This window comes from Salvia hispanica, chromosome 3 (genome assembly GCF_029641045.1).
Source record: "Salvia hispanica isolate PSC_SH4W2 chromosome 3, Shi_PSC_v1, whole genome shotgun sequence".
Lineage (NCBI taxonomy): Eukaryota > Viridiplantae > Streptophyta > Magnoliopsida > Lamiales > Lamiaceae > Salvia > Salvia hispanica.
This window is the reverse complement of record NC_142694.1, coordinates 35,809,546-35,827,362: the sequence shown is the minus strand read 5'-3', so window position 1 is coordinate 35,827,362 and position 17,817 is coordinate 35,809,546. Positions and strand designations below refer to the sequence as shown.

At 34.6% G+C, this 17,817-nt stretch overlaps 1 protein-coding gene across 1 annotated transcript; it reads left to right on the top strand.

Annotated features, from left to right (window-relative positions):
* The first annotated feature begins 14,766 nt into the window (after window positions 1-14,766).
* Window positions 14,767-17,172, top strand: LOC148930633 (protein FAR1-RELATED SEQUENCE 5-like). Its single transcript, XM_089066568.1, has 4 exons — window positions 14,767-15,167; window positions 15,741-15,845; window positions 15,960-16,151; window positions 16,266-17,172. The coding sequence occupies exons 1-4, from the start codon at window positions 14,767-14,769 to the stop codon at window positions 17,170-17,172; spliced, it is 1,605 nt and encodes a 534-aa protein (XP_088922694.1).
* Window positions 17,173-17,817: the final 645 nt, after the last annotated feature.

The following is a 17,817-nucleotide window of genomic DNA, read 5'->3' as shown; positions in this document are numbered from 1 at the left end:
CTTCATTTTGGGGGCATGCGTTGCTTTCCGCAACCTATCTCTTAGACCACTTACCTTCTAAATCAGTTCCTACTACCCCATATGAGTTGTGGAATGGGCGAAAGCCCAATCTAGAACATCTCAGAGTATGGGGGTGTCCGGCTCATGTATTGGAAAAGGATCCAACTAAGCTGGAATCTAGGACGGAGGTTTGTGTGTTTATAGGATACCCTAGAGGAACGAAAGCTTATGAATTCTATAGTCTCAGAGATCAGAAAGTGATTGTGAGCACTCATGCCACATTCTTAGAGGAAGACTATGTAATGAATCATAAGCCCAGCAGTGAGATAGCTCTTGAAGAGCTCACTCAAGTCACAACTTCCATTAACCAAGAACAACTACCTAGTGTAACAACAATTCCAGAAATTTCAACTAATACTCCAGATATTGTAGTGCCGCGCCGCAGTGGGAGGGTCTCTCATGAGCCCGATAGATACATTGGTTTGGGTGAGTGCATGGATCACTCCTCGGACAACAATGTACTTGATCCCTGGAATTTTGCAGAGGCGCAGGCAGATGTCGATCATTGCGAATGGGTGAAAGCAATGGATTCGGAACTACAGTCAATGGTAGACAAAGACGTCTACGATTTGTCTGTCCTACCCGAAGGCTGTACTGCCATTGGGAGCAAGTGGATATACAAACGTAAACGTGGACCCGATGGACGAGTTAAAGTCTTTAAGGCAAGACTAGTGGTCAAGGGGTATACCCAAAAGGAAGGCATCGATTACGATGAGACCTTCTCCCTAGTGGCCATGCTCAAATCAATCCGTATACTTTTGTCTATAGCAGCTTACATGGATTGGGAAGTATGGCAGATGGACGTCAAGACTGCATTTTTAAACGGGAGTCTTGAGGAGACCATCTCCATGGAACAACCCGAAGGCTATGTGGTAAAGGGCAAGGAACACATGGTTTGGAAGCTTAAGAAGGCCTTTTATGGCCTCAAGCAAGCATCTAGATCATGGAACCAGTGTTTCGATCAAACAGTTCAAAAGTTTGGATTCGAAAAATGCCCCAATGAAAGTTGTGTGTATAAGAAGGTTGAAAAGGGAAATGTTGTGTTCTTAGTTTTATATGTAGATGACATTCTTCTAATTGGAAACAATAAAAAGATGTTGTCATCAGTGCGAACTTGGTTGTCCAGCCAGTTCGAGATGAAAGATATGGGTGATGCGGGACACATTCTCGGTATCAAGGTTCTTAGGAACCGAGCTAAGAGAATGTTGTGCTTATCCCAAGAATCTTACATCGATACAGTACTTAGACGCTTTAGCATGCAAGATGCCAAGAAAGGTTTTCTACCTTTTAGACATGGCATCCATTTATCTCAAGAGATGTGTCCTAAGACAGCATCTGAGATAGCAGAGATGAGAAGAATACCATATGCCTCGGCAGTTGGTAGTCTCATGTATGCTATGCTTTGTACTAGACCCGATATCTGCTTTGTTGTTGGCATGGTAGCAAGATATCAATCCAATCCCGGCCAAGGACATTGGACTGCCGTAAAGAACATACTCAAGTACCTTAATCGGACTAAGGACTATGTTCCAGTTTAAAATGCAGCCGAGCTCTGTCCTTTAGTATATACAGATTCAGATTTTCAATCTGATGTAGATTCGAGGAAATCAACTTCCGGATATGTGTTTACCTTAGGAGGTGGAGATGTAATTTGGAAGAGTGTAAAGCAGAAATGCATTGCGGACTCTACCATGGAAGCCGAGTATGTGGCCGCTTCGAAGGCTGCAAAAGAGGCTGTATGGCTTAAGAACTTCCTTATGGACTTAGGCGAGCAAGTACATAGAGAGGAGTATCATATAATTCTGGTGCTGTGGCAAATTCAAGGGAACCACGAGCTCATAAGGCGAGCAAGTACATAGAGAGGAAGTATCATATAATTCGAGATATAGTGCAGAGAGGAGACATACAAGTGGTCAAGATTGAGTTAGAGAACAACCTGGCAGATCCTTTCACGAAGGCATTAGCGGTAAAGCCGTATGAAAGCCATGTTGAAGGAATGGGAGTTCGACTAATTCAAGACCTCAATCCGCTTTCAGTATAAGTGGGAGATTATTTAGACGTTAGCACATTTTTTGTATACTCGAAAGTGTTTTGAGTATAAGTGGGAGATTGTTAGAGTTTGTATACTAGAAATCACATTTCGAGTTATTGAATACTGTAAAACTCTTATTTTATTTTCCAATATATAAAACAGATTATTTTTTGTCATAATGTTGTTATGTTTTACATTTAATGGATGTTAATGCATGTTTAAATGTATAAGTTAACTTAACAAAGTCTAAGTCTTTGTTTTAGTAGACCGGTTGTGGGCGTCGTCCACTTTAAGGTTATACGGTCAGTTCTAAACAAAGAAAAAGATGAATTTCACAACCTAGTTGGAATTTGACTATCCAACGAGAAAGGTTGCAATGTCAGTCCGCATATTTCTAAGCCTTACTGAAATAAGATGATATTGGTGTGGTATAGCACTGAACGGATCTAACAGCAAGACTTGCCTTAGGCTATCTACTGAAAGGCGAGGTCTTGATAAATATTTATTTCTTAATCAATGTAGGTTAGCATTGAGCATACGGTATTGATTATGCACTGCTTTGACTTATCAAATGGTGCGGGTTTTTCGTAACCCAATTATCCTGATATATTGGGTAGTGGTGATCAATATCTAGCGGTGCTAGGATTGCTATTATATTGAATCGTGCGCGAGCTGAGTCTCGTTTGATAATGTCCTCAAGAGGAGCGCGAAACAAGGTTTTATTATTCGGAACCTAGCTAGTTGGAGTGTGATTACTCTATAAATAATAAATAAGCATTTCATGCTAAGTCCACTCTTGGAATTAATAAGAAGTTAATTAATTAAGTCAATAGCAGACATTAATTAATTAATGGACATTTTAATCTTAAGCGCAGGAAATAAAAGTTAAACGGAAACCCGGATTACTTGTAATTTTGGATTTGGATGGGGAGATTTCAATATTACTTCTGTAGTGGTTGTTCGTAATATTCCAATTATAACTTATATTAAATTGTTGGTTCAATTTAATTAGTAAAAAGTAAATTGGATGAGCCCATATCCAAAACCTTCCATAGATCCCTGTCTGGGTCCGAAAAGAACTTAATATAAATAGGAGAATAAAGGAGACAAAAATATCACAATTTTATCTTTAAAATTTTCGAAAATTTTCAGCCCCTAAGCTGAAGGAATTTTCGAATTCCTCTCATGTTTCAAAAAGGATTTCTTCTGTCTTCTTTATTTAAGTCCTAGTATTCTAGTAAGATCAGCCCACACTGATATTGGGATACAGTTCGGGAACCAGAGAGAAGATTTGTGGTCTAGTACTCAAAGCATCACGTGCAGAAGAAGCTAGCCATCTTCAATTCTTTGGAGAATTATTTAGGTATTTTTCTGCTCCGTAGAAAAGCATGTTTTAGGTTTCAATATTCTTAAAGAATGATTAATTCAAGTTATGAGCATGATACATGTGAAAATTACGCTAATAGGTTTTGTCTAAATAATCTGCTAAATAGATCTGATTATTATGTGATTGTTATTTATGCGCCCGCTTCCGCTGCCAGTTCCATCACTTGCTCCCACTGACTGACACAACCTGTAGGTAGTATTGCAAGTCTTGTAAAACATGTTGTCTATCTTAGATTGTAATATGGAATCTATCACCTATTCAAAGATGATTATCCAAATTAACCAATACTACATTGTAGTTAGAGGGATTATGTTCAAGTTAATCTAAGACCGAGTCTTACGACACTCTTAGACCCAAGAACTTGTTGTGTTCCAGTGGAACGCTCCCACTACGAGATGGTTCTTACAATCTTAGGTACTGAAGTTGATTTTATTAGTGCAAAAGTTTCTAATGGTATGACTTCTTGGTAATGTGGAAAATCTGATATCTCTCTCCTTATTTTGAGAGTTATCACGCTGTTAGGCTTGTAGTTCATTTCTTGATCTTCATACAAGAATTATATCTTTGAAGATTACAGAACTTATAACCTTACATCATTTGGGACAAACCTTAAAACATGCTTCAGTACTCAACTCCAATTTCTTGGACACTTTTCCAACACGTGTTGGAGCAACATTACACCTTGAGATGTGCTAGACTAGAGACGCTCTAGTCCACAACTCGTGTTTTGTAGAAGGTACTGATGTTGGTAGTTTCTTTAATGTTTATCCTACCAATGATAAGATTTTAATGAGTACAACTCATCACATAATCAAACTTGTCTTAGAAAGACTTTGCTTCCTTCTTACATAACTATCACATTCATTAGATGAATCCTTGGATTCGTTAATGGAGATTAGACTCTCACTACTGATCATAACCCTTTGCTCGTCTCCTTATGGTGTAAACCATTGAGACTTGCTAGTCTTTCTATGTTGCACTTCTATAAGTATTCTGAATCTCTTGAAAAATCAAATGATTCTAACTCATAGTGGATCAAATAGACTTTCTCAACTCTCAAGCTATTTAACGAAATGTTAAAATCTTGATAGTCTAGATCAGTTCGAACAATTTCTAAGTATTTTCTTGGCCTTAAGGCTAAGAGCCATAAATACTTTATCATTCAATGATTAAGAAGTTGATGTGTTGTTGAATACTCAACCTTGTCGCACTTATATTATTTTAATACTATGATACCTTAAGCATCAACCATAAAACAATAGTTAAGCATTAATAGCTCTCACTGCAACAAAAACCTAACTGGATCAAGATCTCTTACTTAGAAGTTGCATTGTCATGTAAGTCATTGTCCTTCTATAAAATAGGTCAATCTAACCCACAAAGCATCTTTTCTCGCTTTAAACAACTTTGATGACAATCAGGCTCTCTCATTTCCACATCTAGTCTTTTGTTCAAATGAACTAGGACTTAAAAAATGCAGCCTTTATGAATTTGTCATTTATCATGTTACTTTGCTCTAACAGTAACATAACGACTATTATTCTGAAGATTTTCTACTTTTCAGTTAAACCTTCTTGTAGTCATTTCTTGTTACTTTAGGCGATGACTTGTGTCAGAAACTATTTGAGTGATCAAAAGATCCTCAAAACATTCTGTCACTTTAGGATATTCCAATCGAATCATCTTGACAGATTCTATTGATATCCATCTTTCATCGTTATTAACCAAGACTTGTCGAGCTACTTAAAGGAAAATAGCTTGACCCTATTCCTCAAAGAGCTTGTCAAGTACATGCATAATGCATTCTCGAACATTCTTTGTGGAATTATGTCGAGGAACTTATCCATTTTCGTTTCCGGTGTACATAATTTAGGCATTCGAGTTTTCTTTCTTTAAGGATCGCAGACAAATATTAAATGACATAATGAAGATTTGGCAAACAAACTTATTATCACATACTCATGCTCAATACATAATCACAAATAACCACAAAACAATTATGTATCTTACAACAGCAAAATTAATAAATTGTATCCTCCTCTGGAGGTTAATATGCATTAAAATTTTGACAATTTTACTGGTCACAACACCGACACATCAATTGCATCCTCCTCTGGAGGTTAATACGCCTAATGTTGCCTAAGCACGACCATCAGATTTAGCATTACAGAATTTTATTTCTACAACACACTCCCATAACAATGTTCATGTGCTGACAACAAAACCAAGCTATATCATAAATTCTGATTGAACCCTGAAACTCGCAGTTCCTTAGGATTATTGTCCCCACTCTGCAGGTGGCAATAATATTGGCAACCACTTTTTAGTTCATTCTATTTATTATGTGAGAAGTCCGCCCCTATGAACTTGCTGTTTTCGTAGGATTATTGTCCCTACTCTGTAGGTGGCGATAATATTAGAAAATCAGCTTCACAAAATCGAGGGTGAGAGGATGTGGGAGGTTGGTTGAAATTAATTAGAGCTTATTTCGGAACTTCCATTTAAAAAACCGATTGCTATTGTTGATGTTCCAAATATACCCCTATAATGTAAATCAGACTTCATAATAATGTAACACGGAGAATGATATATGCTATTAATCTAATCCATCCATCAAGTTAATCCTAAGGCTATAATTATATTTGAACTTAACACTAAAGGATCATTTGGACCATAGTGCACCCCTATATATATATATATATATATATATAGGGAGATGATCAAAATAAGTATGTGTTTAAATCCAGAAATACAACCCAAATCTTAGCCCTAGGATTAGATGATCTAATGGTTAATAATTAACCAAAAATACGGAAGGTCATAATTAAGCAGTTTTAGGTCATATTATAAAATTTGGATTTATGTCATGTTAAGATCATTTTAGGTCATGCTTTGGTAGCATGACCTACAAATAAACTAATTATGACCTAAAAATGCCCTACGTATGACTTTGTTCTGCGTTTCTGTATTTAAATCTGGTCTTCATAGATCAAAACCCTATATATATATATATATATATATATATATATATATATATATAGGGAGATGATCAAAATAAGTATGTGTTTAAATCCAGAAATACAGCCCAAATCTTGGCCCTTGGATTAGATGATCTAATGGTCAATAATTAATCAAAAACACGGAAGGTCATAATTAAGTAGTTTTAGGTCATATTATAAGATTTGGGTTTATGTCATGTTAAGATCATTTTAGGTCATGCTTTGTTAGCATGACCTAAAAATAAACTAACTATGACCTAAAAATGCCCTACGTATGACTTTGTTCTGCGTTTCTGTATTTAAATGTGGTTTTCATAGATCAAAACCCTATATATATATATATATATATAGGGGTGCGATCATATCATAACTCATATTTATGTGATAACCTAATAACCCTATCATTTTATGGGTCAAAAGTATCATTTTTACTAAAAATGATATTTATACACGATAAAATGATATTTTTTTAGCATGCATAAAATGATACTTTTATTCCATAAAATGATATTCTGTTCCATAAAATGATATTTTTCATCCATAAAATGAGGGTTATTAGTTATCACATAAATATGAGTTATGATATGATCGCACCCCTATATATATATATATATATATATATATATATATATATATATATATATATATGTAGGGGTGAGATCATATCATAACTCATATTTATGTGATAACCTAATAACCCTATCATTTTATGGGTCAAAAGTATCATTTTTACTAAAAATGATATTTATACACGATAAAATGATATTTTTTCAGCATGCATAAAATGATACTTTTATTCCATAAAATGATATTCTGTTCCGTAAAATGATATTTTTCATCCATAAAATGAGGGTTATTAGGTTATCACCATAAATATGGGTTATGATATGATCACATCCCTATATATATATATATATATATATATAGTCTCATTATTCACAAATCCAGTCTTAAAGACCGAACTAGAGACCAAATTTGGGCCCTTAGATCTAGTGTTTAATGGATGAGATTAGACCTTGCTATATTAATTTCACTCCTTTATTAGGTAGACAATTTACTTCAATGTAGGGGTATTTCGGTCAAAATCCATTCAGGGTAAAAATTTTATGGTTTACTCTTTCATTCTCATTCCCGCTGCTTCGCTCAACCATTCTTTCTCATTTCCCGTTCCTTTTCTTCTGCAAATTGATACTCCAACGCTGCTTCTCCTGCCAAAATCGATGCCTCCACATCTTCTTCTTCTGCAAATCAACGACATCAACGCTTCTGTCACTCTCACGGTTGTCGCGCCCCTTCATCGTTGTCACCTCATCTTAGCCGTTGTCGATGCGCCATCGCGGCCACCGTCGGTTTGCGCTCGGAGTTGTCCGGCTCCACCGCTGCATATTTCCACTCAAAGCTACATTGTTGTCGTCTTCTTTGCGCTGCATCTGCTCACCGTGTTCATTGCTGCTGCCAAGTCACCACCATGGACAAAATCGCCTCGCCGCTGTTTCTGAGTATAAATTATTTTTTAGATCTTGAGTTGATGGCCATAATTGGTTAAAAAATGCGATCAAAACAAGTGAGATTGGTGCGGAAAATGTGATGCATTTTGTTTGATTACTCAATCCATTTGTTCAATAATTGAGGGGTGTTTTGGTTTACTGAAGCGGAAGAGAGGAGATTGCAGAAACGAAGTATTTGTAGAAGAATGTGAATTGGATGAAGATGAAGTAAAAACCTAGTCTAATGAAGTGATAAATTTTTTTAATGAAGTAATACACTTACTGGAATAAATTGCTATTGTCTATCGTAAATAAAGTAAAAAACCTTGTTCAACAAATTCGAAAGAAGCATGTGTTAAATCGTTTGAAAATCTACTGGAATGAAGTAAAATCTTATTCGAATGAAGTAATGACTCATTTGAATGAAGAAATAAACCTACTGGAATGATGTAAAAATTTGTTCATTTTCAATTTGTTACGTACTAGAATGATGTAATAAACTTGCTTGAATGAAGTAACAACGAACTCGAATGAAGTAAAAATCTATTCATTTTTAATATATTATGTACTGGATTGTAGTAATAAACCTATTGGAATGAAGTAAAAACCTACTTAAATGAAGTAATACCTATTCGAAATAAGTTTTGCATTGGTATTTTTCAATTTATTACTTCATTTATTTGTTTTCTAAAAATATTGTGATACATTTATTTGTTTGTAATTTATTACTTCATTTTAGTAGGTTTGATACTTCATTTTAGTGGTTAACTAAATCATATAAGAGATGAAGTTTATAAACCAATGCTCTAAAGGATTCAGGAGCAGATGAGGAAGAGTGATCACTACTTCATTCGTACGTGCATTTACTTCATTCAAAAAGTATATCACTTCATCACAATAGGTTTTTAATTTATTGAACTTCAAGTGAGTTATTACTTCAGTACACTACCTTATTAAATGGGGTAAATCCAACAGCAAATCTTTACATACAACACAATTCAGTTTATATTACTTCATTACATGAGGTTATAACTTTATCGATGTTATTTAGTTCATTAAAATTGTAATTCTTTGCAAACTATGCATACAACACAGTTAAGTTCATTTTACTTCATTCCAATAGTTAATTACTTTATTCTAGTAGATTATTACTTCATTTCACTTTGAATTTGAATTTGTCTAACCTTTTTACAAAATTTAAAGCGAATAGACAGTGTGAAGTGTTTTCAAAATGAAGTATTTATTCTTTATTATGATGTACGTCAGTGTTGATGAAGTTATAACCTCATTTAATAAGGTAATGGACTGAAGTAATAACCCAATTGAAGTTCAGTGAAATAAAATCCTATTGTGATGAAGTGGTATACATGTTGAATGAAGTAAATGCACATATGAATGAAGTAGTGATCACTCTTCCTCATATGCTCAAGAATCCCTTAAAGTAATTAATAGCCTAGATGAATGAATGAAGTAATAACCTATTTGAATGAAGTAATAAGCTCATTACTACCACTTGACGTTTAACGCAGTTAACTTCTTGGTTCATTATTTAGTAAATACAGTTGATGACATCATTACCCCTTGGTGTTTAGCACAGTTAACTTGTTATTATTACCGTATTTCAATAAAAATGTCAAATTACTTCATCACTATGTCCATTTAGTTCATTATATAGTGAATATAGTTCATTACTATTGCTTAACGTTTAACACAATTAAATTTTTTTTTATCATTACTATATTTCAATAAAATATCGAAATTACTTCATCACATAGGTTCATTTAGTTCATTATTTAGTAAATATAGTTCATTATATATATAAATAGGTTCAGAATAACCATACAGAGACTCCATCATAAAGCACCATACATGTCTAGATCTAGACACTAGAGGAATGTAATTGATCTGTCATTTAATTTCATCTCTCTCGCGTAAACACATATACAATGCACCTGGAAAACACACCTTGCTCCAAAGCAGACGGCAAACAAGAAAATTAATCCAAAATCAATAAAGAAAAATTAATCCAAAATCTTTCCTAATCTTGGAAACATAATTAATCACCAATAGGTGAAGATTATTAATCAAAGGCTTAGCATTAATATAAATATACATATTGATATAATTAATCTACTCGCCCCTACTCGCCCATAGGTATGGACGATAACTAATAAATATAGTATCGATCTTTCAAAAGCGACATTGAGAAGCTGCGGCGGCGCCAAAGCGATGAAGACGAACACCGCCATGATAGCGACGAGGATGATGAGAAGCGTCAGCGGTGGCGGCGGTAGTGCTGAGTGCTGCAATGGCGACGAACACCATGACATCAGTAGCGTTGAGTGCTGCTCAGTGACGAACAGCCTGGAGCGAGGCGACGGAGTGCGAACTGTTGGTTGTTCAACAAACTGAACAGCGATGCCGGTTGAACGCCAACAGCAGCGAGACCTTCTCCGAGACAACAACGGCGTCGCAAAGGGAAGACAGCGGTGAGATGAAGGAAGGATGGAGAAAGAGAGATTTGATCTTCCAAAATTACCCTTTTATCAATAAAAAAATCAAATAATATGTCATTATTAATAATCATTAGATGTGATTAATGGTTGGATGAGATTTGGTCTCTAGTTCGGTCTTTAAGAAGGGTTCGACATTGATCACAACTCTCTCTCTCTCTATATATATATATATATTGATAAGGCTCGTTTCATGCATCGGTTTAGGGTTAAAATTCTGTGCATTTGGGGCGCTAATGTGCGTTATTGAGTTCAGGTGCGTAGTAAATCTGTCGGACCCAGGAGTTGTTGTTACCTGACCTGGCAGATGCAAAAGAGATGAAATTGAAGCAAAAATCAGAAGTCGTCGTTCAGACCTGGGAGAATCAAAAGTTGGCGACAGGAGCAGAATGGAGCGAGAGCAAATTATTTTAAAGAGTCTTACTCAAGGGTAGGAGCGTAAAATCACCAGAGGGGATACCCTAGGGATCAGAGCCTCACATATATAAAGAGCTCAACCATGAAGAACAAAAAGGGGGGGTGAACAGCCACTTCTACGCTCTCCTAGCTCTAGTTCTAGTTCTCTACTTCAAATTTTCATCTTCGATTGCTGCGCACTTGGACATGGAGGATTCTGGCCACCGTGGTTCTCATCGTCATCGTTGTTATTTTGCTGTGTAACACCGCCTTGTGGAGGCGAAGAAACAATTTTATTTGCTTTCGTTTAGTACCTTGTTGATTTCTAAGTTTCACAACTCTAGTTTCTTGCTTTGATCTACTGGATTCAGACCTATTTCTAGTTATTATGGAAGTTTATGTTTGCTTTTGGTTGAATATCTCTGAGTTTATGTTCATCTCTTGTTTTTAGCTTTCGTTTTTGTTTGTTGTTGGATGTTTGGAGCTGAGATCTGTGTTTGTTGTTGGAGGTTGGGAATTTGCATATGAAGATGTTTGGATTTGTTGAATCTTGGTGTTTCGGAGTTGGAGTTTCGCATATTTGGTGCTTGATGTTTACGTTATGCATGATTATGGCTATTTACTTTCTGTTTCTGCATCCTTTAGGTCCAGTAGCGTAGATCTGTTAGTTTAGGCTTTAATTTCTCGTTTTAAGTCTAGATCTAAAGTTTGCTCTGTTTTCATGGTGTTTAAAACTCTGTTTTATCTGCTATTCTCGTTTGATTCCTGAAGAAGATGAAGTTGTTGGTAGTTAGAACCAGATCTGCTTTATGTCAGTACTTTTCTGCATGTACTTTACTTTTTCTGCATATCTGCTAGACCTGTCAGTACGATCTACTTTGTCTCTTTTACTTTTCTGCATGCTTTTCCAGACCCTGGTAGTTTACGGAAATTTGTCTTGCTTTTCGCTTTATACTTGTCTGTCCAAATTAGGAAAGTCTGTCTAGTTAAGTTTACTCCAGTTGTCTTAGAACTTTAAAATATCTCATCTTTCTCTGAGTCATGTATGTTCCGTACGCTTTCGTTTCTTAGACCCAATAGGTAGAGTAAAGTCCTTCTGATCCTTTAGACCAAGTAGGTAGAGTAAAGTTCTCATGATCTATTAGACCAAGTAGGTAGAGTAAAGTTTCTCTTATCTCTCAGACCCAGTAGTTTTAAGTTCTCGACCCACAAAAATTGCGTGGCAGCAGCCAACCCTTTATTTTCCAAAACATCCTCAAATGCAATTCCGTAACACCTGCTTCCTCGTGGGATCGATCCTTTACTTCCCTGTGCTAAGTTATAGTATAGTGGGTTGAGGTTTTTGAAGGGACAGAGTGCACCCAACGACCCCTTTCTGATAGTTCCACGATCTTCTAGCCTTCGAAGTCTAGTCGAATCCTCTGGACCTGTTAGATCGAGTGATATCACACACAGCACTGCACTTCTAGGACCTGTCATATATATAGGATTGTGATCAATTGAGATTTTTTATGCTAATTGAGAAATGAGATGCAATATCAGCCACTTATTTTTATTAAATGAGTGGTCCAGATTTTTCCACATGGAAAATATCTTTAGATTAATTAATTATGAAAGGGCAGAATGGTAATATCATAGTAAATTTTATTCAATAAATATTTTTTTAATTTTTTATTAAATTTTTTAAAAAAAATTTAAATTATTTTTTAATTTTTTTTAACTTTTTTTATAATTTTTTTATAATTTTTATAATTTTTTTTTAATTTTTTTAAATTTTTTTTATTTTTATTTTTCGTTTTTTTATTATTTTTTATTTTTTTAAATTTTATTTTTCAACTACATATACAACTCATGTCAACTACACACATATAATGTCAACTATGTGTACAATCCATGTCAACCACATACACAATTCATGTCAACTACACACATATAATGTCAACTATGTGTACAATCCATGTCAATTACATATACAATTCATGTTAACTACACAATATAATGTCAAATAGTATTTATTGAATAAAGTTGTTGACATTTGATGTGTAGTTGACATGAATTGTACATATAGTTGAAAAAAAAAATTTAAAAAAAATTAAAAAATTAAAAAAAAATTAAAAAAATTAAAAAAATTAAAAAATAAAAAAATAGTAAAATTACAATTATGCCCCTCTGTTGACATAAACTACATGCTGTTGACATGTCACAAATATTCTGGATGAGTGGCCCATATTCCATCTCATTTCTCAATTTAGCTAAATAATCTCAACCTAACAAGACTCTCTCTCTCTCTTTATATATATATATATATATATATATATAGAGGAATGATCAAGGTCTAACTATTTTTAAGTATATAATTAGAGAACAAATCTCAGCCACACATCTTGTTAATCTAGACTAATCCTATGGTTTAAACAAAATTTCAGATTTTTATGAAAAAATACTTGTCCAAGGGCATTTTGGGAATTCAATATTTCAATATGAATTAAAGAATAAAAAAGAACATCATCGTGAATTCAATCTTCCGAATTCAATCTTCCCAAATCATGCGCAAATCTCAACCAAATTTAGCTTAGGATTTCTTCCAAAATATGAGATTCCCAATCGAATTCATTCACGATAATCAAGCATGAATTACTGTGAGATTTCTGAACCAAATTCATGCGCAATTTCTCAAGTTTGAAACAAATTCAGCTTCCCGATCCAATTCGTTCACGATTGATCAGCTACGTTTTTTCATCGTGATTGAATTCATTCTTCTGTGATCAGCGTGATCGTTCAGGATCGATCAGCGTGGCAAACCGAAGGTATCAAATTCGCTCACGATTTTACTCATTCTTCACGTTCATTCCTTCATCGCGACGTCTGGATTCCTTATCCCATGGATTCGATTCTGATACATTCATCGGAAGATTATTTCGATTCCGATTCCTCTTCATCGGGAGAGGAAGGAGAAACTGAATCTAAAGGTAATTATCAATTAAGTGTTGTTGCTCAGCATGATTAGATTGTGTATGATATGAAAAACGTTAGAATGAACTATATGTGACGATCAGTGAAGTAAATATGCTCAATATGCGTTGTAGTGTAGAAATATGCTTTTTAGTGAGTAAATATGTACTATCGTCTATTAATATGCTTTTTAGTGAAGTATATTATACATTAGAATGAAGTAAAACATCATTAAAGTGAAGTATTCCATTGCTAGAATAAAATATTTGTGATTCATGGTTAGAGTGAAGTAAAACATGATTTAAGTGAAGTATTCCATGGTTAGAGTGAAGTGTCTGTGATTCATGCTTTAAGTGTTCTATTTTTTTCATTTTAGTGAAGTAAAATATGATTAAAGTGTAGTATTCGAGTGTTAAAGTGAATTGTTTGTGATCCATGTTTTTAGTGCTCTGTTTTATCATTTTAGGGAAGTATATTATCCATTAAGTGAACTATTTTATGCTCACAGTGGTTCATGCTTAAAGTGCTCTATTTTTGCGTTTTAGTGAAGTAAAACATGATTACAGTGAAGTATTTTATGCTCACAATGAAGTATATATTTCTTACAGTGGTTTACGTACCAAAATGTCCCGATGATTTGAAACCAAAAATTGGACAAAGTTTCATGACCCTTGATCGTGCATTGGACTTCTACAACAATTATGCTTGATATGTTGGGTTTGACACCCGTAAGAAGGGATCGAAAAAGGAAAAAGATGTCATTACTTGGATTTATGTGGTGTGTAGCCGAGAAGGTACAAAGCAAAGAAAAAATGAACAACATGAGGTGAAACGCAAGCGTTCTTCTATTAAGTGCTTTTGTAATGCTAAAGTGTCTTGGAAGTTTTTTATGGGTATTGGTTATGTTATACAAAGTTTTGTTGAAGAACATAATCACGAGATGGTTGAGGAACGCCATAAGCGTTTTATGAAATTGAACCGCAATTTGGATTTAGTCCATCAGAAATTCATACTTGATTGCGCTAACGCAAATATCGGTCCAACTTTAAGTTTTAGCTTACTCAAGGAAGTTCTTGGTGGATTAGATTATGTAGGGTGTACTGTTTTAGAAGTGCGCAACTACAGACGTGACCTTAGAGCATACGTGGAAGGAGCTGATGCACAAATGCTATTAAATGAGATGCGCAGGAAGAAGGAACTTTGTGCAACATTTACCTATGAATTTGAGGTCAACCCAAAGGATAGACTGACACGTTTGTTTTGGTGTGATCCAACTGCCAAGAGAAATTATCATTTGTATGGTGATATTGTTTCTTTTGATACAACATACTCAACAAATAGGTACGTGCACACTAATTATATTCATATGCCTCATAGTTTACTATCTTTCAATTCAATGAAGTATATTGAGTGTATAATGATATATATTGTTCATATAGTGAACTAGTAAATGATTATAGTGTATTGTTTATTTCTGCATGCTTATAGTGTTGTTTTTCAATTCAGTGAAGTATATTAAGCATTTAGTGAACTACAATAAGCTTACAATGAAGTATATTGATCATTTAGTGAATTACAATATGCTTACAGTGAAGTGTATTGAGTATACTTATATTGCTCTGATTTTTCGTTTCAGTGAAGTAAAATGTGCTTAGAGTGAAGTATTCCTTGATTAGAGTGAAGTGTTTGTGATCCATGTTTATGTGCACTATTTTATCATTTTAGTGAAGTAAAATATGCTTAGACTGAAGTATTATAGAGTTAGAGTGAAGTGTTTGTGATCCATGCTTAAAGTGCTTTGTTTTTCCATTTCAGTGAAGTAAAACATGCTTAGAATGAAGTATTTCGTGATTAAAGTGAAGTGTTTGTGATGAAAGTATATTCTGCATGTCTTATAGTGATTTTAACATGTAGGTACTGCATGATATTTGCTCCTTTTACGGGCAAGGATAATCATGGTCGCCCTGTGACATTTGCTGCTGGCCTTTTGTCCAAGGAAAATGCCGACTCCTTTTCATGGTTATTTAAATAATTTGTGAAATGTATGGGTGTGGCTCCGAAGCTAATCGTAACCGACCAAGACTTAGGAATGAAAGTTGCTATTGCAGAGGTTCTTCTTAATACAAGACACAGGTGGTGCATGTGGCATATAATGAATAAAGTTGCTGACAAATTGCCAAAGAACATGTTTGGTAGTGAAGAACTAAAGAAGGAATTGAATGCATGTGTTTGGTCGGAGTTGATAGAGCCTGATACATTTGAAGAATCTTGGCATGCTATAATGGAAAGATATGGGCTGGCCAATAATGACTGGTTTTTGTCAATGTTTGCATCCAGAAAGTTTTGGGGTTCCTGCCTTTTTCCGTGATTTTCCGATGAGCTCGTTGATAAAGACAACATCTTTGTCTGAATCACAGAATAGAATAGCTTTTTTAAAAGGTACTCAAAGTGTCGGGCTAACCTTATGCTATTTTATATGAACTATAACCATGCTTTGGAGGCTCAAAGAAGTAATAGTGCAAAGCTTGAATACTATGATTCAACAAAAGTGCCTATTTTGCAAACAGAATTGGAAATTGAGAAACATGCATCAACAATATATAGTGGCAGTGCTTTTAATGCAATTCAAAAGGAGATAGTTTATGCATGTTTCTCTTTGTCTTGTGCAACTCTAGGAGTGTCTACCAATAGAGAGAATGAAGTATATAACATAAATGACAAGGATTCAAACTCATGGACAGTGACTTACTCCATTGGTGATGACACCTATTTGTGTGGATGTAAAAAGTTTGAGAGACTTGGTCTATCGTGCAGCCATATATTTTGTGTGTTGAAATATAAGTTTGTTAAGTTAATACCCGAGAAGTTGCGTGGATGGAGATGGTTGAAGTCACAGTTTGTGAAGCCAGTACATGGAGGTTTTTGTGATGATCATGAAGTATTCTCTGCTGTAGACGAGAAGAAGATTGCATTTAAAAACATGTATGCATTATTCTTTGAAATAGCACAAAGTATTGAAGGGAACATTGACCAAATCAATGCGTTTACTGCAATTATTGAAGAAGGTAAGAAGCAGCTTCTTGGAGAATGTGTTGTTCTGTCTTCAATAGAGAAGAGAGCATTGATTGAAAACTTCTATGGCTCACGAGTACCAAACTTTATTGAAGTTCATCCTCCTAATGTTGTCAGTACAAAGGGAAGTGGAAGTAGGAGGAAATCAAAGAAGGAGGCAGGAATCAAGTTAGCAAAGAAACCAGGCCGAAAGTGTGGAAACTGTCATGTGATAGGACACCATGATTCGAGGAATTGCAAAAAGGTGAATGAGAAGACAAAACAGAGGCAGTGAGGATTTGGAAAGAAATAGTTCACTCTGGTTTTAGGAGGAGAAGAACAAGAAAAAGAGTAGAAACCAATGTTGAAGCTTGTTGTATTGTTCCAATAGTTCTGTTCCAAAATTTATTACTTCACTCGCATATTTCTGTTCTTCATTCCTTTAAATCTGTACTTCAGTCTTATAGTTTCTTCATTTACATATTGAATTTGAATTTGTTTAACTTTTGCAAGCTTAAATAGAATAGACTGAAGTGTTTTTATAATGGCTTATTTTTTCTTTATTATGACGTTTATCTTAATCTTACTTTGATATATTTTACATTTGTCAATCACTTATCAATAGATCTCAGAAATGAACTAAATATGGTACCCAATGCAGTGTTTCAGGCTAACACTGAACAACATTTAAAGAGAAAAAACCAATGTTGAGGGTTGTTTCTTACTTCTGTACTTCAATCATGTAGTTTCTTACTTCATTTACATTTTTGAATTTGAACTTGTTTAGACCTTTTGCAAGCTTAAAGAGAATAGACTGAATTTTTTTTATAATGTCTTATTAATCTTAAATAGAACAGACAAAATATATAGTACGAGTAGATTATTAATCTTACTTTATATTTTCCATTTGTCGATAGATCTTTGAAATGAACTAAGATTT